This window comes from Tetrahymena thermophila, assembly GCF_000189635.1.
Source record: "Tetrahymena thermophila SB210 genomic scaffold scf_8254811, whole genome shotgun sequence".
In the NCBI taxonomy this organism is placed as follows: domain Eukaryota; phylum Ciliophora; class Oligohymenophorea; order Hymenostomatida; family Tetrahymenidae; genus Tetrahymena; species Tetrahymena thermophila.
Window position 1 is genome coordinate 93,156 of NW_002476567.1, and position 24,869 is coordinate 118,024.

The 24,869-nt window shown below is 21.7% G+C and overlaps 5 protein-coding genes across 5 annotated transcripts; 1 reads left to right on the forward strand and 4 right to left on the reverse strand. All coding sequences in view use genetic code 6, as the record gives it.

Moving 5' to 3' along the window:
- Positions 1 to 435: 435 nt before the first annotated feature.
- TTHERM_00070890 (PAS domain S-box protein) lies at positions 436 to 6,990 on the reverse strand (the record flags this gene model as incomplete). The annotated part of the gene is made up of 11 exons (XM_001007827.2): positions 436 to 872; positions 960 to 1,222; positions 1,392 to 2,182; positions 2,247 to 2,474; positions 2,536 to 2,599; positions 2,660 to 2,979; positions 3,069 to 3,612; positions 3,761 to 4,072; positions 4,123 to 5,392; positions 5,891 to 6,296; positions 6,718 to 6,990. The coding sequence occupies 11 exons, from the start codon at positions 6,988 to 6,990 to the stop codon at positions 436 to 438; spliced, it is 4,908 nt and encodes a 1,635-aa protein (XP_001007827.2).
- Positions 6,991 to 8,887: 1,897 nt separating this feature from the next.
- On the reverse strand, positions 8,888 to 11,868 carry TTHERM_00070880 (hypothetical protein; the record flags this gene model as incomplete). Its single annotated transcript, XM_001007826.3, has 5 exons — positions 8,888 to 9,395; positions 9,452 to 9,762; positions 9,947 to 10,392; positions 10,733 to 11,691; positions 11,864 to 11,868. The coding sequence occupies 5 exons, from the start codon at positions 11,866 to 11,868 to the stop codon at positions 8,888 to 8,890; spliced, it is 2,229 nt and encodes a 742-aa protein (XP_001007826.3).
- A 1,048-nt stretch (positions 11,869 to 12,916) lies between these two features.
- TTHERM_00070870 (hypothetical protein) lies at positions 12,917 to 14,243 on the forward strand (the record flags this gene model as incomplete). Its single annotated transcript, XM_001007825.2, has 8 exons — positions 12,917 to 13,193; positions 13,260 to 13,405; positions 13,496 to 13,781; positions 13,832 to 13,896; positions 13,945 to 13,998; positions 14,061 to 14,108; positions 14,162 to 14,170; positions 14,223 to 14,243. The coding sequence occupies 8 exons, from the start codon at positions 12,917 to 12,919 to the stop codon at positions 14,241 to 14,243; spliced, it is 906 nt and encodes a 301-aa protein (XP_001007825.2).
- Positions 14,244 to 16,368: 2,125 nt separating this feature from the next.
- On the reverse strand, positions 16,369 to 19,764 carry TTHERM_00070860 (kinase domain protein; the record flags this gene model as incomplete). Its single annotated transcript, XM_001007824.2, has 4 exons — positions 19,382 to 19,764; positions 17,487 to 19,323; positions 16,911 to 17,407; positions 16,369 to 16,855 (listed from the first exon to the last, which is right to left on the reverse strand). The coding sequence occupies exons 1-4, from the start codon at positions 19,633 to 19,635 to the stop codon at positions 16,369 to 16,371; spliced, it is 3,075 nt and encodes a 1,024-aa protein (XP_001007824.2). The 5' UTR covers positions 19,636 to 19,764.
- A 415-nt stretch (positions 19,765 to 20,179) lies between these two features.
- Positions 20,180 to 23,861, reverse strand: TTHERM_000070849 (protein kinase; the record flags this gene model as incomplete). Its single annotated transcript, XM_012795563.1, has 12 exons — positions 20,180 to 20,392; positions 20,533 to 21,099; positions 21,299 to 21,825; positions 21,883 to 22,040; positions 22,097 to 22,186; positions 22,253 to 22,342; positions 22,408 to 22,590; positions 22,645 to 22,734; positions 22,788 to 22,877; positions 22,934 to 23,023; positions 23,086 to 23,175; positions 23,290 to 23,861. The coding sequence occupies 12 exons, from the start codon at positions 23,859 to 23,861 to the stop codon at positions 20,180 to 20,182; spliced, it is 2,760 nt and encodes a 919-aa protein (XP_012651017.1).
- Positions 23,862 to 24,869: the final 1,008 nt, after the last annotated feature.

Sequence of the window (24,869 nt, forward strand, 5' to 3'; positions counted from 1 at the left end):
AAATAAGTAGAGTCTGCATATCATTTCATTTATTTAATACTAAGAGGAAAAAAATTTATTAAAAATTTAAAGTAGTTGCTCAATATCCATAAATTTTAAAAATGTATTGTACTTAATATTGAGAAATAAATTAAAGAAATTTAACATATTTAAATGTTAAATTGTAAAAATTATTGTTAAATGAAATATATACTATATGTTTTTAAATGCTAAGTCCACTGTTATCAAGAGATTGAATATATATTTAAAAATGAATAAAAACAAATTTTAAATATAAATTATTACATTTCTAAATTTTTCAAAATCATTAAAATTTACATTATATATTTATATACAAAAAGTATGGTTAATCAACAATAATTAAATTAATGATTTTTTCCAATATATTTTGTATATTTAATGATAAAAAATTTGAGTTGGTTTTCTACTGTAAATTCATTTCACTGCTGAAAGAATCTCACCATGTAGGAAAGCATTTTTAAGAGAATCATGTTTTTATATAACTTCAACAGGAATCATATTTAACATTCCTTTTGTTCTCCAAATTTTAATATTTATTCTAGCCATGTAAGGAAGCCAAATAAATATAAAAGCAGAGAGTATAACTGTTATATATATACAGAAAACTATAATCTCTATAGTAGTTCTGTAAGATAGATAATTCGGAGTCTATTCAATTAGCAGCTAAGTTAATTAATCCATCATAGGAATCATAAAAGATTATTAAACTGATAACTGTTAAAATGAAGTAGATGTTAAAAAGGCTAGCTTTTATTGATCTGAAAGGTTAGTGGCCATAAAACTTGTTACAGAAGTTCTAAGGCCTTCTAAGAAATAAACAACAGCTGTAATAAAACCACTTTTTAGTATGCCTTTTAAAATTGTAGTTAATTTAATATACAAAAATATATTTATCTTAATTATAAAAGTAAAAATACTAAAAAATATTAATATATTACCATTATTTACAGCAGTGCAAGTGGCTTAATCATTAGAATTGATATTATTAATTAAGTTACATATGTTTTAGGTTTAGGCCTACCTAAACTAATTTTAGTAAGTAGACATTTATCCTGGGAAAGAATAGCTATAATAATATCTTATAGAATTTTATGCAATATAAGTTTATTAGCTATAAAACTAAGCTAAATCTAACTAGGAAGTATTATCTAAGATGGCTCCGCCATTCTATATCTGCATTTATGAAAATAATTGAAACCATCTTTTATTTTACAAAAATATCACTTAAAAAATAACAAATTTAATGTAAATAAATAATTTTTTCATAAACTGAAAAACTGAAATGAATGAATGAATGATTAATATTTTGGCTTGATAATTAAATATAAATTATTATTCAATTTAGATTAAAAAAAAATAAAAAATTATACTTTGCATATGAAGGATAAAGGCAAGATATTTAAAGGGTCGAGTAGATAGTTTATACTTTATCTATGTATTGCAAATCTAAAATAAAGTGGATGACATACTACAAAATAAACAGAGCAGCAACGAATCCAAATATCAAAATTACTGATTTTTTACTTCCATCCTTTTGATTCAATAGCAAATTACTACGGTGATCTATAAACTCATGGTCTTCATTCTATTTATCTGTTTTATTTTCTTAATTATTTTTATTATGCTAATGATTTTTTTCTTCCAAACTTTTCATTCTTCCTTATTTTTTAAAATCTAAAGAATGAACTGCAGTATTATTTTTATCAGTTCCATTATCAATGCTTTTAATGTATTCAGAATTATTTTAATTATTTTCCCCATCAATCACTTCCTCTTTAACTTCATTTTGATTTTCATCTTTATCATCCTAACTATCAACATGCTCTTATCCTCTAATGCTAATATATTCTTAAATATAGATATCACACTTATCAGCTAATTATCTAATTTCAGGATAAGGTATATATCCAAAAAGTGATAAAACTTTATTGTTTGTTCTGTTCACCTAGAATACAATAGGTATTAGGATAAATAGAGAAATTACAACGAATACAATAGCAATTATAAGAACTACAATATAGTTTATTCTAAAATCATCCACTTTATTATAGTAATAATTGTAGAAATCGTTTGCTGTTTTGTTGCAAGCTTCTCTTTAACTTTAAAGCCCATTTTAATTTATATAATAAAAGCTACTCGTTGCTTAATTTACTTGGCCTTTCTACAAAATAGATTATTATAAATAAAATATTATGAAAAGTATATTTATTAAGAAAGTAACTTACAACAATAGAAGCTAAAGGTGACATTTGAAAGGTTGAACCACTGCTGATAAAAGTTAGTAAAGAATCAGTTAGTGTTTCTTAATCAGATGATAAAGTTCCTTAAGATGACATTTTTTGAATAGTAATTGTGAAATTTGGAGGACTTGTATTTTTATCATTGTACATAGATATTTGGTGTTTTATCATATTGTACATCTAATCTTTTAAAGTGTTTAAGCTTGTACTTAACTATTTATTTATATAGATAATTACAATTTTTAGAATAAATAAAGGATATTTTTTTATTTACATTAGATCTAAATCCATTTGCATATGATTCTGCTGTCTAACCAGAAGGTGGCGTTATTAGATTACTTTTTAAAAGTTAAAAATAAATTCAAAAAGATAAATTTTAAAGTAATATTTTGAATTACTTGGCGAGTTCATATAACATGTTTGAATAATAAATTGATGTACTTAATGTTTCAGATAGAACATATCCAGATTAAATTGCTTGTAGACCTTCCTTAACAGTACTTTCATTGGAGACTTTAAAGCCTAAATCATAGGCAGATAAACCGCATAATATTAATAGCAAGAGCAAGGCAGTTCTGTTTAAAATTTTAATTTTTCTAGGAACTGTCTTTTCAGAAATGAGAGTTTTAAAATCTTTTAATTGTCTCTGATCATCATTTACAGATTAACCAGAAATGTTAGAACTTTCATCATCATATTCACCATTTTAATGTTCTCCCTTTTTATTTATTCATTTATTTTAAAATTTTGAAATAATTTTATAAATTTGATTATAAAAAATTTTTATGTTTCCAAACAAAAAAATACATTTTATGATTTTTGGTCATCTTTTCCAAAGGTAGTTTCACCTTTAATAACTGTTTTGTTATTGTTATTGAAAATATGCTCTTCTATATTGTTATCTTAGGCTTAGAGTGTACTGTTATCTGTTTCAGTGAATGTTATGACATTTATTTTTAATCCTAAATCAAACTCTTACTCTATAATAAGGTTCACCTTTATTTAAGCTTATCTAAATTTTTTAAATCTTTTTCTTTCAAAACCATTTTCTAAATCTTAGTTTAATTGTTAGTTATCATCTTTTTAAGCTTAACTTTCGAAATCTGAATCCTAATATCCATCTTCATCTTCTATCAAATAATTCATTTAAACATATGTACTGTCAATAGTTGTTATTAATCCTTAAACTGACATCATTTCTTCTCTATTTGCTACATCAGCAACACCAGGCATTATCTAATCGATAGTAAAATCAGAAATATTATTTGAATTTCCATAAACTAATTAAGATGGTATTCCAAAATAATCATGAATACTTTGTGATATGCCTTATATTTATAAGTTGTCTTCCCTTTATTTAATAAAAATTCAAACAAAATAAATTTTATAAAAATTTTTATTTAATTTAAATTTTTTAAATAACTTTTGATAGTTGTTTCTTTGTGTAATTTATGAAAGCTAAATATTAAATTGAGAATTAAAGTAATTTGCAATTTTACCTGTAAATAAGATAGTGAATAACTTAGTCTTTTTCAATTTAGCTTTTAGATTCTTAATTATCTATTTCTTTCAGAAATCCAACAATTTAAATTCCTTAATCTAAGTTAGGAAGTACTTTAACCATAATGGAAGTTGGAATTATATATCCATTTTTATTTAGACACATCACTGTTCTTTCCACTCCAATAACCTTAGGTTATGATGTTTCTAAAAATCTGTGAAACAAACTATCGTGAATATCTCCATATACTTTAGGCATAATTTTGTTTATATTTTATCCTATCACATCGCTTTTTGAATAACCAAGTAATCTAATTTTAATAAAATTTGATGAAATAAAACATTTTTCTTAAAATATTACTGTTCGATTTCATTGTTTGTATTAACAACCATTCCAACTTAATTTAAATTTCCTGAAACACTAATAATTGAAGTCTAAGAATTCTCACCATATTTCAATTTTTCAACATCTACAAATTGCTTGTTTGCTTAATTACTCCTTTCAATATATTATGCTTTCTCTAATAATCTATTACCATCCTGCTCATCGTTAACAATTTCCTTTAAATAGTTTCCATATATTGTTAAGCTCTTAATATTATTTGAGTTTATTTCTTGTAGATTTTCAAAGATTTATGAATTGTTTTCAATAGAATTAGTAATTCTAGTTCCCAAAAGTAGAAGTTTATCTACATCAGGTATTTCTTCTAACAACTTATTCCAGAATTCTTAATAGTAGTTGACAGATTTTTCAATTGATCCTAAGAAATCAACAAATAAGGCTTAAAACTAAACTATGCTATTGACTTCAACTGTTTTATTTTCTGTATTTCTTAAATCATTTTCTTTTAATTCATCTTCAATTATATGATTATAGCTATAAATAGAAAATTCCTCTTAAATATTAGGTTTTAATTCAGATGTATACATCAGCTCTAACAAAGACTTGAATTTGTTACTTAACTTTGCATGCTAAATATATGAATTAAATAAATGTAAACGAGTGCTTTTTTAAAATTTATCAAAACTATCTAGCAGCAAGAATTTTACGAAATTATACCATTTAGTGGTACTGTTTAAGTTTATTTGATTCGTGTTGTTTTAATACGTTTAGATGTCATCTTCTTTATCAAGGATTAAAGATTAACAATTGCAATTCACATCTTAAACTTTTGTGCAATATCTAGCATGAAATTTAAGTGCCCCATCTAGTTGAATACAATCTTCAGGATTGCTTCTATTTTCAATTAATCCAATAAGTAAAATTAGGTAGTATTCAAAATCAGTATCCTTCTTAAAATTCTTCATTGTTTAAGATAACACTTTGTTCTCTTTATATCTCATCAAAAAAATAATGGAGATAGATATAAAGGGTATTCCAGTAAAAATGTAGAGGATTGAAATACTTCCTGAATCTATAATAGCACAAACAAAAGAAATCCAAACTATCCATAAAAGCGATGAGTCAATTATCAAAGTAAAATTTTGAATGCTCTTTGAATAATAAGGTAAAGAAAAAAATCTATTAGAAACCATGCAAATCAAATAAATTCCAAGACAAATTATGAAAGCTTTACCATAAACTCCTTCAGGGTCAAAAGTAGTATAAATAGGTAAAGCTGTTTTCAAAACTGTTGAATAAGAAATAAAAAAATTAATACATTTTATAAATAAACTGTGTAAAAATAATTAAATAAAAAAAACATTTTTAAAATAATTTTTGAATTTGCAATTTGTATTTAAATAAATTTTAACACAAAATAAAAATAGTCAAAAGTTAAAATTATTAATGTGTTAAAATAAATAAATATTAGGATATTAAAATTTTGATTTAATTTTTTAAATTATAGTGGCGATGTTCAGAGTAAATGTTTTATTACTTAAAATCTAAAATAATTCCAGTTCATATAAAACTTTTAGGATTTTATGTGACTTTGGCTTAATTTTAGAATTTTAGAATCAATATAATGTAAAGTCTATATAAGCATTAATTCAAATTCAAATTTATTAAAGTAGAAAAAAACTATGTTTTGATTTTAAATGATGAAAATTCATATTTTATAAGACTAAATGTGGATGGAAATAAATTTAAATTAAATAGAGACTTTAAATTTATTATTAAATTTTACCTAATTTGATTATATCATTTATACTCTATGGATGGGCGTAAGGGATTTTAGAGCTAGGATTAAGATCTATATATAGCTTATAAAAGACAGTTTATAGTATTGAAAATATAATAAAGCCAACAATAGCAATAGAAAGATGGATAAAGTAATTTGATTTGTAACATCCTAAAGATACTCCAAGATCAGTTGATGAGTTACAATAAAAAGTAGAGAGATAAATATTGATCATAGGAATATAGCCAACAGTGTTTGTAAACAATCCATATAGCCATAAGTATTTTATGAAATAGTTAAAGAGACTTGATGTTTTTTTGTGTTTATGAGCAACACTATAAGAGCAATATATGGCTATTAGTAAAGTAATTAAATTGATAGATATCACTATGTAAAGTATCATTAAAAATACCTATTTATTAATTTAAAATACATTTATTAATTTTGATAAATTATTTAAAAACTAAAATATTTTTTATCTCTTCAATTAAAATTTTTTAATTTTATTTTATTATAAAATTATTAAAAATTTATTAATTTTTGACTATTTTAATATTTACTCTAACAGAAGTATCATTATTAATATGCTTATTATTTTATTATGGCTGGCTTTTTGAATATCCTTATAAAATTTGTTAATCAATCATATTTTTTTAATATCTCAATAAATGAGAAATTATATTTAATTGTTTTTGGTTGTTGAATTTTAAATTATTTTAAATATTTTATATATTGCTATTTTTTTTATATATGAAAATCGAATTGCTTTGTTAAAGTTCTTTCTTAACTTCAAGATAATTTTAATAGTGCTTAAAATATCAATAAAATTTTACTGTTTAACCATTTTTTTAAATGGGCCCGTTGATCTAGAAATACTGTATAGCTTGCTGCATAACATTAGTCACAGAAGAAGACCACAGAAAGCTGAATGATGTGTTTATAGCGAAGAAAGCTATTTAAAGTGCTTCTATCAATAATATTATTTTGTAGATTAAAGGAGAGACTCTTTGTGAGTGCAAAATTTCATGAAATAGAGAATAGAGAATTCTCCTAACAGCTTTATCCGTTTAAGACCAGAAAGAATCTTCATATTAATTATCAAACATTTTCTTTTTTATTTGAAATATGTTAAAAAATGATGACGAAATTCAAAGTAAACAAGCTATAATTTAATAGTTTTTACTTAATTTTGATTTGATTTTTTAATTTGTAGATTTTACTATCAAGATACTTTCTAATTTCTTTTGTGATTAATATTTATGGATTTCTAGATGTACTTTTCTTAAATATTATTTCTTAATGAAGTAAAATTAGTTCGTTGTAAGCTCTAAAGATTAATCTAAGTACTCAAAAAATTTTCATAATAAATTACAAATATTTTCTCTAGAATACCAAAATATTACTTACAAACATTTAATTAATACAGTTCAGTCAATGTTTATTAATCCCTTCAATTTTTTGTAACTCTAAGTTTAATTTATATATTTTAACAGACAATCGCTTTTAATTTTGAAAAATAATTTTTATCACATTTGCTTCAATAAAACTATATAATTAAAATATAGCATTCAATAACCTTTTCTCCTTCCATTCTAAATTTATAAATTTAATTAGTATTTCTTTTATTATCATAAATATTACTTATTATAGATAACCTTTTACTGTATTCAAGTAAATATATTCAATAACCTTGAGAAAGTAAATTTATCTCACTAAAAATTAGTAAATAGTAATCTAGCTATCGATTAGATTTATTTGAAAAATTAAGAAAATAAAATCAAAGTTATTTAAGCAAATTAGAATTTGTTCAAAAATTATAATATAAAATGTGAATTTTTACAAGTAAAATTTGTTTTGAAAAGATGCGTGCTACTTTATAACTTTTAAACCTAATAAAATAATAAATATTAAATAAAGAAACAAATATTTTAAAATAAAATGCTTAATATTATTGCATAAAGATTAAAAAAGGTTTTTAAATTTACACAAACAAATTTCTAATTTATGTAATTAATTTTGATTGTATTAAAAAGTTAACAAAAAAAAATCTGTTTCTTTATAATGCTAAATTTAATTCTACTATTTAATATTTATTCTTAAAATTTATTTTTAAATTTAAACTTAAAAAATTCAAAAAAAATAATCTGATTTTAAAAATTAAACAATATAATAAAGATTTATTGATAAATTTATAATACTATTGAAGATATTTTCTTGATAAAAATATTACAGTTAAAATACAATCTCAAAAGAAATAATTAATCTTAGACTTAAAAATTTTTAAATAAAATATTCTGATTAAATCTAAAAATTATTAAATAATATAAAAAATAAATTTATGAATAATACTTTTAAAGATACTTTCTTTTAGTCTGTAGTACTGATTTTAGATAATATAAACTAAAAAGAAATAATTAATCTTAGACTTAAAAATTTTAAAATAAAATATTCTGATTAAATCTAAAAATTATTAAATAATATAAAAAACGTTTTTATATAAATTTATGAATAATACTTTCAAACATACTTTCTTTTAGTCTTTAGTACTGATTTTAGATAAAATATAAACTCAAAAGAAATAATTATTAATTAAAATACTTTTTTAATATTATGATTTAAAAATTATTAAATAATTTAATAAATATTTATTTATTATTTCATTTATTTATATAAAATTTATTTTAAAAAATATTCCTATAGTAGACCATAAATAATATTGAGTGTAGATAAATACAAACTCAAATATATTAATTATTAATTAAATGTTAATTTTTGATTTGAAAATTATTTTATTTTCTTTATTCATAGCACTTGCATTTTAAAATACTTTTTTTAATATTATGATATAAAAATTTTTAAATAATTGAAAAAATATTTATTTATTTTAAAAAATATTCTTTTAATAGACCATAAATAATATTGAGTGTAGATAAATACATATAAACTCAAAAATAATAATTATTAATCAAATATAAATAATTTATAATTTATTTTATTTGACAATCATTTTCGTTTATTCATAGCATTTATGCCTCTTTGTACTTTTAAATCATGGTTGTTCATAATTTTTTACATCATAGCTTGTTCTTTCATTCTCTAATCTTAGTCTACCTGTTGAGCCCTTTGTATGTAACTTTAATTAATAGCTAATTATTTTTAATTCATGTGATTTTAAGGGCTGTAATATTCTGGGGCAGAAGCATGTACTCTATGGAGATTTCCTACACTTGGAGAATATCCGTTTTTACCATAATTGGGGTCATGTTTTTATAGATATCTTAAAGATGGACGAACAGGCTCTTTAATTTAACCATAATTTTCCTATCCTTTTTTATTTACCATTTGCTCTTATATTTTTCTTTATCTGTCTTCTTAAAGGTTATATTCAGCCAAATAGATTTTGTCCTCTTCGTCGTCATTTTCATTGAATAGGTCTGTAGGTCTAAATTATCCATTATTTAAATTTTTCATGTCTGAAAAGGATAACTGTTCTAATTATTACCAACTCACCCTATCAGTTTTATTATTTAAGTGTTAAAATAAATTATTGAAATCTTAATAAATTACTTTCCACCAGCATCTAATTTTCCTATCTAGTTTTTAATTTTCTTGTTAGCATAGCTACCTATTCCCCCAGGTTAGCTATACACAGATGACTGTTAAAGATTAGGAGTTGATCTTCTATTATTCTCCATACTTCTTGGAGCTAATTTGCTTTGATTTATATTTTTTTAATCCAATTGCATTATTTAGAGTGCTTACTGTGATTTCTTAAATTCTTAAAATTGCTTTACTTTTTATCTCACAACAGGATCAACTTTTTTCAAGACAATATCTCTTCCTTGATCGAATGGTAGCAATCTAAATCCATCTTTTACCTTTTAATAGAATTTTATTAATATTAATTAAGGATGTTAAAAATATTTTTTTTAAATAAAAAAAGTGAAATAAAATTTTAACGATTTTAATGAATTAAAATATGAAAAAAAATTTATCAATAATTATCGAAAATAATTAAAATATTTTAATCATAATCTTAAAAAAAAATAAAGTAATAATTACTTAAATATTAAAAGGCTGATTGAGCAATCCAAATTTTGAACGAAATTTGTGAATATTATCTATTTCAATATATTAGTAAAGCTTTTCTACTCTGTCTATATTACTTAAGTTTTCTTCCTCTTTATAGAAAGCAATTGCAACCTTTTCAATCATAATCTTAAAGTGATCAAGATCTAGCTCTTTATAATTCAGAGCATATTTTTTAAACATAATTTAAATTTCCCTTTTCGTTACGTATTTATTCTTATTAAGAATGTTAAACTATTTGAGGAAAAGCATAAAGCATGCCAAGTTTATTACGTTTTATTCATGAACTATTCTATCAAAAGTGAAAGCAACACCGGTTACATTTTATTACTTGCAGTAAAAGTTAAATGCTTCTTTTAAGTTTTTCATTCTTATTTATTCCTTTGTAAGATTTTTACCTTTTTTACCTTAATCCTTATCTAAATATTTTAAATAAAAATATTTATTAAATTTAAATAAAGGCATTGTTTTTTAATCATTTATTCATTAATTTTTAAATTTATATTGAAGTCAATTTTTAATAAAAAATTAATTGAGTATGGTTAAATGTACTATTTATTTTGTAAAAATTATTTTTCTATGTTTAAATATTTTAGAAATTCTTTAAATATCAATTTAAATTAAAAACTCATTTTTTTAAACTAACCTTAAGATAAATTTTTTGAGTTTAGCGTAATCTAATCTTGATTTAAATAATTTATTCACGAATTTTAAATAACTTAATATTTATTTAAATGAAAATTTAAAAATAGAATATACTTAACAAAAGAGTTAATTGCTACTTCAAGTTCTCAATAGTATTCTAAATAATTAGCTTTTCTTAAGGGTTTGTAGTCTTTTTAAGCATGTTTTCATATTTGTCTATATTTTCTCTTAACTCCTTCTCAAGCTAACTTTCTTATTGTTGCTATATCCACAGTTCCTCTTTTCCTTACTGAGTAAGAAACAGATCATCGTTGTTTTCAATAAAAAAATAAGAGAATTCTACAAAATCACTGTAAGTAACCTTTGTTTCATTAGGATCAAAATTTCTTATGTTCCTCCTTACAGCGAAGAATTTTTGAAGTTGATCCATAATTGACTTATAGCTATTAGGCTTGTTGAATAATTCTTCTTAGTCGTTTTTTGTTGGATGAAAGGTAATGTTATCATAGTAAAATGATATTCTTAAAACTAGAGGTACATCACTTGCTACGATGCTGACCTCTTTTTGACTTTGCTAGTTATTTTGCTTGGAGTAGAAGTTATTGTTTCCATTTTCTTAACTATCTTAAATCTGCTTTTACTAAAACTCGTTGAAGTAATTTTAAACTTCTCCTTAGTATTATTTAAAGAAATTATCTAGGATATCTTTGTTTCTTAGATAATTTTCATTGTCATCAGGCTTATTAATCACTCCAAAATTAGATCCTCTCTTACTTGAAGATTATTAATCTTATTTATCATTTCTATTGCTGCCACCACCAGATAAATAATCATCAAGCTCATTGCGCTTACCATCCTCTTCCTCGTCATAGTTATTGTTATTATCATTATTAACATTTTCATTTTGCTCACCTTATTCTTCTTCATTAGCAGGATCATGCTCTTAATTTTCATCATTATCGTGGTTAGCATAATCTACTTACTCTTACTACTCATTATCTTCATTCTCTTCATTATGATTATATTAATCATCATCATTATACTGATTCTCTTAATTTTCATTATTTTCTTCACTATTTTTTATTTTATTTAAAAAAAAATCATTTTTTACATTAAAACGCTATCATAACTTGTGAGATTTATAGATAGTATTCTATAAATTTCAAGTTTTTTATTTAGATAGATACACATCAGTAATTAAATGAATGCTATTAAATATCTTCTTAAATAATTCGAATATTTTACCTCATTTTACCTAATCACTATCAAATTTATATTAAAGCTATGGATAATTTAGAGCTGCTTTTAAAATGCCAATCAAACTTTGTTTATTTTTGAGCTTGTAGCTTATTTATTATTTTTACTTTTTTTGGATTATTGATTTAGTTTCTTAATTTATGTGGCTTGGTTGCCTATTTAATTAATTTAAAGCTTAATGTATTTTTATTTTTTTTGAAAGCAGCCTTTAGATTTCAAGAGATTTTAATAACTTATTAAATCATTATTTTTTATAAATTATTAAAAAAACAAAGTTTCATTCATTCATATATGCATACAAATAAACAACTCAACTCAAGTCAAGTCAGTCAGTGGTTTTAAGAATTATCTAACTTTAAAATCTAAGATTTTACTTATTATTAAAAATTTAACATGCAAACTTTTGTTTGTTTTTTACTCTAATTAGCGTGGTTTTAAATCAATTGTTTCATTAAAAGAAATAGGTATACTTATTATAGATAAACATGGCTTTTTAAATATCTTATTTATTTTTAAACGTAGTTAATTCCTTTTAAATTTGTAAAATTTGTTTGTTTTAGCAATCAAACTTAAATATTAATTTTAAAAAATTTATATAAAAAAATATTTTAAAAATTATAAATATTTATCATTAAATAAATAATTTTAATATCTGTATAAAGTACAATGAACAGACATCATTTGACATTTTTAAAAAAATATAATTTAAAAAAATTTTGTTTATCATGAGTGAGAATCAATAAAGATTTTAAATTCATTTTTACAGATATTTTTTATAGATTGATTGAATAAGACATATTAGAACTAGATTTTTTACTCTCATGTTAAATTACTATAAAAAAGAAATAAATTTAATAATAACTTGTATACAAATACAACCACAAATTAATTATATAGATATGATTTTTTCTAAAGTATTTAATGTTTTTATGGTGAATTAATAAGATATAATAACATTAAAAATAATTTGTATTGTATCAATTTACTAAAAAGAAATTTAAAACTTATTGCTGTTATTAATAAGTAAAATATAGTAAAAAGATGTCTGTTTATACTCCTTCATTATAATACTTACTTGAAAAAGTCAATAAGTATAAATATCCATTTTGCTCTAAACATGCTGACCAAGATCCTCTTAATATGATATGTTTAGATTCTAGATGTGAACATGAATATCAATTAGAACCTATATGCTCTATATGTGCTGATAATAACACACACAAAAAATCATTTCATATTTAGCACAATGTTCGCCAAGTTCTTAAAGATTTACTCTATTAATGTGAAGCCTTCCCTATTTCCTCTTCTGATTATACAAGTAAAAATATCATCTATATTAATTAGTTACAAATTAAATAATATTAATATTATTTTTTAATTAAAGCAAGCGAATGTGAAAGCAAGTTAAATTGGCTATAAAAAGAATTTCATAGACTAGGAGAAGAATGTTTTTAAATTGCTAATTCCATTACCAAGGCTATAGAATAATATAAAATATCTTAAGAGAGTGAATATGTCGAAAAATTGAAGGTAAAAAAAATTGATAATTAAAGTAGAATAAACTTTTTCACAATAAATTTTTAACAATTAAAACAAAATAAATAAATAAAACTATTAAAGATAAAAAAACTAATTGAGGAAATTTTGGAAGTAGAGACTGAGAGAACACTGAGAAAAAACATGCAAACGATATGGTCTTTATGCAAAGTTGAAAATGAAAAAGCAATAATAAATTAGGTGAATAACTTGATAACAAAAAGAAATGTAGAATTGAATACTATGAAATATACAGAGAGACTCTAATATACTATCAATAAAATAAATGAGTTAAAATTGGAATAACTCATAGATATTCCTTCTTTTCATAAAGACATAATTAGGAAAAAGCTTGAATTCGATATGGATGGTAAATTTAAAACTAAGACCAATTTATTATAAAATAATTTTTAAAATTAGAAACTCTTCTTTTAGAGCAAAGAATTAAGAGCAAGGCAGATTAGGCTGTAAAAGAATCGCTCTTAGTAAAAATTTATGTTTTAAATAACTAAATAAAGAGTTCTTTATTAAAGTTCAAAGGTAATACCTATCTCAGCCCATTGCTTTCATACAAGTAGTAGATAGATGTAATTAGCTGTTTCAATATTTTTCAATATTTAATGTTTATTTTTTTATTTTTAATTTTAAGAATGCCAAAAAGAGAGCAGTAGCAGAAGCAAACGATAAAGGAAATCATGTAATTTTTTTAATCTTAAAATATTTAAAAAATATTTTTTATTTTTAAAAAAGCCAACTTCAGTAAATTGATTAGTTCTTTTTCAAATGATATTAAAAATAATTTTTGAAATAGTTGGTAATTTAGCACATATGAAAAAATAGCAATTTAATTATTCTTTAAATTGGGCAATAGTTTGTAAAATTTTAATTTTTCCATTTTAAAAATTAAATATTTTTTAAGTGGAAGGTAAAAAAGTATTTATTTTCAGGTTTAAGAGAAACTTTAAATATACTCATGTAAAACTTAGGACGTAATTATATTTAAATTTTGGAGAATGGGAAATTTAAATTATTTATTCAATTAAATATTTTTAGTGGGTAATTAATATTTACTATTATTATCTTCATTTTTAATTGTTTTTATCTTATAAATAAATAGGAATCAGTAACATAAATTTAAGATTTAAAGCTTTTTATTTAAATTATTTTTATAGTTGGTAAAATTATAATTAGATTTTGGAAGTATTTTAACTTTATTTAATTATGAAAGGCCACAAACAACGGAGTAAATATTATTGAAATATTTTTATTTTAACATTTCATTAATTAATAGCAAGTAAAATTAAATAAATCTCAAATTATTAAGTCTATTTAAAATCTAAAAATGCTAATAATATAGAAAGTAAATTAGATTAAATTAGTGTAATTTTAAAGTGTTTTCTTTTAAAATAAGTGGGTAAGACATTTTATTAGCTTTCATAATGACTATAATTAATAAATTTTATATAAATAGGGGATTGAGGTAAAGTATATAATACATTTAAAGTATATTTATCTAGTAATATCTAATAGGGCGTAATATTTATATTTCATTAATTTAAATTTATTATTTTTTTTAATATAGAAAGTAAGTTATCTTTTTCACTTTTTAACAAAGTAAATGAAATCGTTTTTATAAAAAGCATGTAAGGAAAGCTAAAATTTATAATTTTAATTAATGAATTTCTTTTACCAAATGAAATAGCAAGTAACTTTGTTTTATTTATTTAACAATTATTAATTTTTTTTTTAAATAGATATTTGTAAGTTTATTTTGATGATAACAAAAAGATGAAAATTTATTTAAATTTAAGCCGGTAACAAATTTTTTGACAGAAACAAAGATAATTTATTTATGACAACTTGTATAAAAAGACTGTATTAATAAATATATTATTTAAATGTAAAATATCAATAAATATTTTAATTTAATGCAAATAGTCAGTAAAATAATTCACACTTGAATGAATCAAATTAAAAAGTAAAAATAAATCTAATAAAGGGAGTAAAATAAACTTGAAGATTAAAATATTAATTAATTGAATATTTTATAGTGGGTAATAAACATTTAATTTATTTTAGAAAAATGGTTAATTATTTTGTTTAAATAGTGTTACAAATGTTATCCTATTTACTTTGAAGCACTGAGAGAAATAGAAGTTTTAAGAAAAGAATAAAACGTAAATTATAAAATATTTTAACAAGTTTAAAATTTCGTTTTATGCTTTTAGTTATTAGAAGACTCACCAAAAAAGTATTGAAAAAAAAAAATTAGCTTAAAATAAAGAAGAGAAGACACACAGCTTAAGCTAATAAAGTGAAGGTAGCTTTTTAAAAATATTTTATTTATTATTTTTTAATAAAAGAAGTAAAAACATATTAGAATTACAATTAAAAAATAATCTAATTAATAATATTTAAGTTGTATTTTTATGTAGAAATATATGTTTTTGTGATGTTATTTTTATAATTAAATATAATTTATATTTAGTTTTTTTTAAATTATTTGTGATTTTTAAAAAATAAAAATTTTGTTTGTTTTTAAGTTAAACATTTTTATCATATTTTATTTAATTTATTCAATTAGTTTTAATATAAAATTTTAATCAATTATTTATTTTTGATTTAAATAAAATTTATTTTTACATTTTTATTGTATTGAAAATTACAAGAGTTTTTTCAACTAATTATTAAAAATATTTAAAAAAATTAAAACAAATTCATAAGCATTTTGTTTAAATTATTGAAAATTCTACTAAATGTATATTTCTAACTCAAGAAATAATTTTCTGAAAATAGCCATAAAAATTTAATGAAAATAAATTTGTAAAAAGATATGAATTAAAAACATTTTGAATTAATTTTTAAATTTGGCTATTTATTTGAATAAAATATCTTTAATTATTAATATTTGCTTGAGCCATAATCAACAAAGAAATAAATATAATTAAATGCAATAATCATGATGATAAATAACTTGAGATTAAATATGTATTAATTTTATATTTGCCTAATTTTGTGCTTAGTTCTATAATCATATCTTTGGTTATTTTAGATTTTCTAGTAAAGTTTTCGTCAACGTATAATTTACATATTTAATTTGGTAGAAAAACATCTATATCACTATCCTCTGGAATGTTTTGCTTTTTGATCATATCTATTGCTTCCTAGAAAGAATGGAAAAGACTTAGACTATAGTTTTATTTTATTTCCTTAGAAAATAAATAGCATTAGTTTACTATGTTTTTAAAGTTTTATTATTTATTCATGATAATATAAGTATAAATATATTGCTCTTCTTCTTTTTTATCACTCGATTCAATATTGTAAAATAAGAAAATAGCATAGTCGCTTTGAAGTTCGCTATTACAAGAACTTTCAATTTTCATTTTATTTTTTTCATATTAATCTTAGACGTTTACTTCTTCGGAATTTTAGTCGCATTTTCTAGATATATTTATTAAAATAAATTATTAAATAAAAGCTAATAATACAAATTTACTTCTTCAGAAAACTAGGTTCTTATTCTATTGATTAATTGTTCAAAGTTGATGATCTTTGTCTCTTTTAATTTAAATCATTTGGACTATTAATTTGATTTAAATTATTTTATTTGTCTGATGGAACTTCTAAGCTATTTTATTTTATTTAATTATTTAAAGGCTATTGGTTTTATTATCTATGCTGCTATTCACTAATTTCTTTTTAGTTTAATATATTTTCATCATCTTTCAGAACTTCAATTGTCCGATTTCGCTATCTTCTTTCTGTATTTATATTTTGTTAAAACTTTTCTATATTATTTTCAGGATTAAGCTTTATTTAGCCATTTAAAGCAGTTTAGTTTTAAGGATTATCATTAAAATTAATTTCTTTATCTAGCTTTTAAATAGTCTCGATTATCATCTCATCAGCTAATGAATTATTCTCCTTATTTTAAAGGCTTTATATCCCTTATTAAAGATTTTCTCTAAGCTCTTCAAATATCTTTTAGTTTTTCTATTCATTAAAATTTTATAATAATTATTTAAAAAATTTAATTTAATCTTATTAATTCAAAATTTGATGAAAAATTTACGCTCAATTCGTAATTTATGTCATATTAACTTTGAGCTGCTAATAATGTTTAATCAATTTACTCTTTGTTTTATTGATACTAAATATTATTAATAGACTGCTAGCTTATATTATTTTTAGAATTGTTGCTGTCAAATTCTTATCTGTTATTTTAAGCCAATCTTTATTACTAATATTGTATTTCTTATTGAATTAATTATTGTGTAGAAAGTTATTATTTTGGCTATTTAAATTAATTTTATTAAATATTCTATTAATATAATGGAGGTAACATTAAACTTTTTTATTATTAAATTAACTTTTCTTGAAATTAACTTCTTTGATTTAATTGCATTTGATTTAATTATTACTATTGTTATAGAGATAGTTGTTATGAAGTTTATCTAGGTAAAGACTGTATATTTTACTATTACAAACCTTGTTACTAGATCTTATTTTAGGCCATTAAGCCTTACATTTAAATATTTTATTGCATTTATTACTGTTCTAACTAATTTCGTGGAGTTATTTGTGATGGAGGTAAGATTTTAGAATCACTATTTAAAAATTAATTTTGAGCAGATTACTAAAATGTATTATTTTAAACATTTTAAAGATTATTTATTGCTTTGTTTTGCATCTAATTTTTAGCAATTACATGGTTTTCTTAAGCTTTGATTAAGCTTTGACTTCTATTCTGTAAATGTTAATCAAAATTAAAAATGTTTTGATAATCAGATTTATTCATTGCAATCAGCTTTTATTACAAAGGATTCTCTTGATTAAAATTTTATGGTTATGTTTTAGTGATATTTTAGTTTAAAATTTAAGTATCCTACTTTTATTAAAATTCTTTGGTGTTTGAGGTACTACGTTATAATTACTATGATAAATCTTAATTACTAAGATTTACTCTCCTATATTAATCTTATTTTGGGATGGAATTAATATTATTTTGTTGATTAGAAAAAGATGTTACATTTGTATTTACATCAATTCTTGAAATATCTTTTTAAGGTAAATTAATAGTATTTGTTATTTTATTTAAAGATTATACCCCATTAAATTATTACTAATTAGTATTAGCTACTTAATTCTTATTTATTTCTTGAATCTTAGCATCTCCTAAGTTTTAGATTTAATTTACTTGCTATTCAGGTGCTCTATAGACAGAATTCTATTACTATTACTACGAGCTATGATGTCTAATATTATTTTAGAAATATTATTGAGGTTACTATTTCTAGGTTTATTATAGCAAGATATTTTTTTATTGCCAAAGCTCTTTAATTTATCTTTAATCATTATTATCAAAACCATTTTAAATTATTTTAGCTTCATTTTAGCATTAATTAACATTTTAATTATTTAATATAATAAAAGTATTTTATTAATCTGATGAAGGTTATTGCTTTTATTGTTAATAAATTTAAGTGATATCTTAGTTTTGTGATACTTTAATCTATTGAATTTATTATGGAATATTTTAAGTTTAAACTTTACTTTGTGCCTGTAAATTACTTATTAATGGTTATGTAATAGCTTGTTATCCCTCTTTTTAAACCTCAACATTTTATTTGCTTGTCTCTTTTATTTAAGTGTTTTCATTAGCGTTTTACAAGGCAATATTTTGTTAAGATTCTAATTATGTTTATAATTAAGATACATTATTGGTTTTCTCTTTTATTTCTATATTATTAATAGTATCCTTGATTTATTTATTATCACTTAATGGAACATTATTATTATTTTCCTACTAAATAATTAGAGTGTCTGCTGTTTCATCGTTCGAATCCAAATTAATCAATTTACTAACTTCTTCCTTCTTCAAATTATAATTACTGCTTTTCTTCTCTTATCTAAGTTGAGTATAATCATTAAAAATAAATTTTTAATAAATTGCAATTTAATTCTTACTTCTCACTAGCTATAGGGACACTTGGAGCCTCTTTTTTTTAATATATTTATTCACTTTATGTCTAGCTAACTTTAATATTATCACCTGACTTTTACTACTCTTATTATATTTTGTAATCAACCACTTATTTCTAAATTTTTGTTTTCTAATAAAGTAGAGCAATCTCTAATTCAGCTATCAAATAAGGATTATCTACTTAATTTAAAATATAATGAAATTGTTTTAGCAAGTGCTGGTACTTTTCATCAGCCATTTACTTATTAAGCTTTTTTGATTAGGCTTGTATCTATTTATATTATTATTACTAATATTTAAGCTATATGTACTTTTTATCTTTGCCTGAGATAAATTAATTTTTGTAAAGTTCTATTTATTAATAAATTAATATTTTTTACTAAAAAAGATTTTTGCAAATTAAATCTATCAGAAAAAAAATTAAGAAATATTTAATATTAAATTAAGTTCTAAAGGATATAATATTTTCCTTAAATTAAATTAAAAATCACATTTAAAATCTAAACATTTCTATTAATTGTTCTTCTTTTAGTACTCAATCAGAATTGAAAAAATTTTCTTTAGCAGAATCATACATAATTCTAAAATATGTAGGAAAAAATGATTTAGTTTTTAATTTGTTTGTTAAAATGTATTTTTTTCAAAAAAAAAAAATTAGAATTTAAAAAAATATTTTGAACAAAATTTTTGATTTTGAAAATCCATTAAAAAAATAAAAATTTAATTACAAAAATAAAAAATATGTATTTGAAATTTTGAGATAATTCTTTTTAATTATTTTATCATTTAAGTTGATCAGGAAATATCTATAAAAGATCTTCAGGAGTGATTCTAATGTCATAATTACAACATTTTTCTATTAAAGCTTCTATTTAGACGGGTAACTTGTTTGTTTTATTCTCTTCATTAATATGTTATTTATAATGCTATAATATTGTTTTCTTTTGAGACATTACCTTTACTTATTGATATTCGCTCAAACCACTCCAAGGAACCTTTTTAAAATAAAAAATAACTTTTAAATACTCAAATTAAAAATATGCTTCAAATTAAAAAAATCTCAAATAAAATTTAGGGTTTTTTTAAAATAAAGAATTCCTAAAATTAAAATTAAATTTATTAATGAAAGGTTTACTTCTCCAGTAAATAAATGTAATAAAATGCATCCAAAGCTCCATGTATCTGTAAATTTATTAGTCTAGCCATCGAATATTTCAGGACCACTGTATTTAGGAGCAAATCCATGGACAGATGTACTTTCTCCTTCTATTGTAAGCCATTTAGCTAGCTTAGCAATTCCTAAATCAGAAATCAAAGGATTTTTATACTCGAAGTCCATAAAGAGGATATTAGAAGGTTTTAAACCAGCATGAATAATTAAATTTCTTTAAAAGTATGTCAGAGTAATTAAAATGTCCTTAGCAATTTTTAAACATTGAGGGGTGTTTATGCTATTCCTATCTTTAACATATTAGTAAAGATTAGTTTAAGCTATAGGCATAAATATATTTGTCTTCATAATGTGGGACTCGTTTATATCAAAACTCATTCCTACTAAAGGCATAATTCCTTTATGGTCCATACTGCCGACTAAGGTATTCACTTATAGATATAGTGTTTATAAATCTTGCATTGCATTCTTTGTTTTTACTAAATCTAATTCTATTTACTTGAAAGCCATAACTCTTCCTCCAGCATAAACCTATTTTAATTTAATAATATATCACATATTTACTTATGATTAGATAAATAATTAACTATAGTAAATTTAAAATATTGGATTCAAAAATTAGCTCTATTTAAGATTTATTAATTGGTAGATGCACAATTTAAAATGAGAGAAGTATTATTTGAATTAAATTAGTTGAGAACAAATAAATTAGATATTAAAGAAGCTTTACTTGATAAACAGGACCAAAAGAACCAACACCTAGTTGTTTTTGGATTTAATACTCCATATTAAATGGAAGAAGTAGGCACAATCCGTTTGCTTAAAAGTTAGATAAATTTATATTTTATCCTTAACCTGGGGGATATATTTTTGAAATATTAGAAAATGCAAGGTCATTATTTTAGGCATTCTGATTAGGGAAAGGTTTTCCTTCATTGCTAAATTATGTATAGCCAGTTTACCTCATTCCTTTACTATTATTCATCATATTTCTATTTGCATCAACTTACATATCACTGGTATCTAGTAAATTTATTTAATTCATGTCAAACTCAGTTTCATTAAATGTTATAAAATTTCTCCAGAATTCTGCATTTAATTCCATTGTATCACTAAATATTAAACTCAATTATTCTGGCTTCAAGTATTCTTCATAATTACTTGCATAGCTTCTTAAGCTAAGCATAATAGCTGAGTCTTCTAAAGGAATTAATTCTCTAGCTACCTCACTGACTCTGGAAATATAAGAGCATAATCCTGTATTAATTAATAAAATAGTTGTTTATAAACAATAAAACTGAAAATAATACATACCAATCGCATTTTATACTTTCATAGAAGTTGAGTGAAGTGCTCTTAAATTTTTGTTTGGTCCAAATTTATACATGTATCCTTCCATTTGTATTCTTGGGAAGACCTTTTTCATATCTTTCAGTAAATTTTAGAAATCTCCTGATTAAACCTCATTTTTTCTTTTATATTTAATAGATTTTTAAAATAAATATTAACATTTTCGAGTGTGATTTACGTAATATTTAGCAAAAGTAATCCAAGAGATGTCAGTTTTTTAATTGCACTATTTAGTTTTTATGCTGAATTGACTGTCATTCCAACGTCGCTAATAAATATTAAGTTTAATATAAAATTAAATAAAATTAATAATAATGCATACAATTAATTTTACTCGAAGTCTATCACTAATTTTTTGATACCATTAAAATTTGTGATCATATCTGTTAAGCTATTTACACCTTCCTCTTTAAGTGGATTATTGCTAATAATTTTAATAGTTTTTATTTCATTTCATCTAAAAATTGAATTTTAAATTATTTTGTTTACTCGACAAATAAATAAAGACTTGTGAGTTGTTTTCCAAGCTTAGAAATGTGCTAAGAAATTGATTTGCTGCCAATAGGTCCTATTTTATTCCACCCTAATTCTAATTTTAAGCTTTTTAAGTTACTCAAGTTAGAAATATTTTCAGCTATATACACAGCTCCATCGTCTCCAAACTAATTATGACTGAAAAAAATAATAATTTAAACATAAAATTCTAATAAAAATCTAATATTATACGCAATATTTACTGCTAAAGATTAAAGACATTCAAGTTTATGAATTTAAGAGAATAAAGATTTAATGCCATCACTGCCTATTTTATTATAGCTTCGAAAAAATTATTACATTTAAATAGCTCTAAATAAAATCAGTAATAATACTCTAAATCAAGATTTAAATGAACGATAGTAGCTAGTGATTCCATAGCCACTGATAGCTCTTTAATACCAACTTCAGTTATGGAATTTGAACTATTTAAAAAAGAAAATATTTTTGAGAATAATATTAAAAATAACAATTAATTTACTCTAAACATAAATGCAAGAAATTTATATATTAAAATTTAGCAATAGATTGAGAAAGTGTTTTAATTGAAGCATCAGTAACATTATTTTTCCTATTTTTATTAATAACAAGTATTTTTAATAGAAGTTTGCATATTTAACTGCTATTTATTACACTACATTAATTAGCAAGCAAGTCAGGGAAGATAAACCTTATAAAGAAGTAGAAATATCATTAACTCCTTTATCACCTAGTTAATTGTTTCTAAAAAATAAAATAAATATTTTACTCTTATCATTTATTTTAAAATTAAAAATTTATTTTCATTGTAAATCTCAATAAAATCTTAATTTTTTTATGTTTTGTAAAATTAATTACTGAAATATAATTTCTGTGTATCTTAGACAATGTTTGCTTTTTAGAAATAGTGTTTTTATTGATTCACCGAGCTTTGCATCGTACTCTATTTTATTTGTGTCAAAGTTAAGAGTTAAGACTTTTAATTCCATATTTTTTAATTCGTTGAAAAGCAAAGATACTGATTACGAGTTCAATCCGCACTTTCTAAAAGATAAACTTAAATTATTCAAAGATGGGCAGTTAATCAAAAACCTTGCTAGATCAATAAATCCATCTTTTGTAATTTCTAAGTTATTATCTAAAATTAAATGCAAAGATTTAATTTTGTTCTAAAATTGCTTATGGCTATCTAAAATCTACTTAATCGCTTGATTATTGATTGCACATCCACCAAAATTGTAGAAAAGAGTTTTTATGTTAGGATATTATATAAAATTCTTCATATTTTTTGCTAAATCTGCTATATTCATCTTCTTTTTGAACTCATAATCCAAAACTATAGTGTCAATAATTGAAATGTCACCTAAATTTAAATCCTTCTACAAATTTTCAGGATTTCTTGAATAAAATATTGTCTATCTATTATACATTTTTTTCCTTTTAATAAGTCCTATTTATTTTTTGAGGTTTGTCGATTTGTATCTAATTTTTAATAATATCAAATTTTTATATTATTTTAAATTTATAATTAATTTTTTTGGTGGCTAAAGAACACTGCTAGATTTTATTTACTTTGAGGATTTTATTTAATTAGTAAAAAATAATTTATGGTGAAGCACAGAATATAAATTTATTTAATTAATTAATGGTAGCAAAAATACTAATCATCAGCTTCGAATTTTCATAAAATTAAATAAAATTCTGGTAAATATTTGAAAAACTTGCATCATTATTTAACTAACTTACCAATATTGTTAAATGATTATTTCACAAAGTATGATATCAAAACAGAATAATTTTTCAAATATTGTGAAAAACTTAAAAGAAATATCTAACAAATGCTGAAATCATTTTGATATATTAAAAATTTAAAAAAATTAAATTTCTTTAGTTTTATTTTTTAAATTAAAAAGATATCTCTTACACTAGAAGGATATAAGATTAATTATTATTTTCTGAAATTTTTATCAACATAGTTATGAATCAATTAATTGATTTATTAAAATAGCAATAGTTACTTACAATGGATATAATCCAGATTAGATTGCTGTGAATAAATTTATTAATTTTTGCTAGTTTTTTTTTTCTTATATTAGTATTTTACTGCTTATTTGTTGATAAAAAACTTAAAAAGTATTTTAATTAAATATAAAATTTATGAAAATAAGTAAAAAATAAATAAATAAATTGTAATATTTAAAACATAAATAACAACTTAAGGAAAGAAGACAAATAAATAAAAGTGCTTAAATTAAAAATAATGCATTGTAAAGTGAGTAAGCATAAGTAAGGCATTCATAAGAACGATACATTAAACAAAAACATAAAAAGATATTTGTTTTTCTTGCCTGTATTTTGTTTTAAGTAACTGGAAGTATAGAATACCCCTTTTTGTAATCAATCTAAATTATTTTTAAATGCTCTTATAGCCTTCCTGC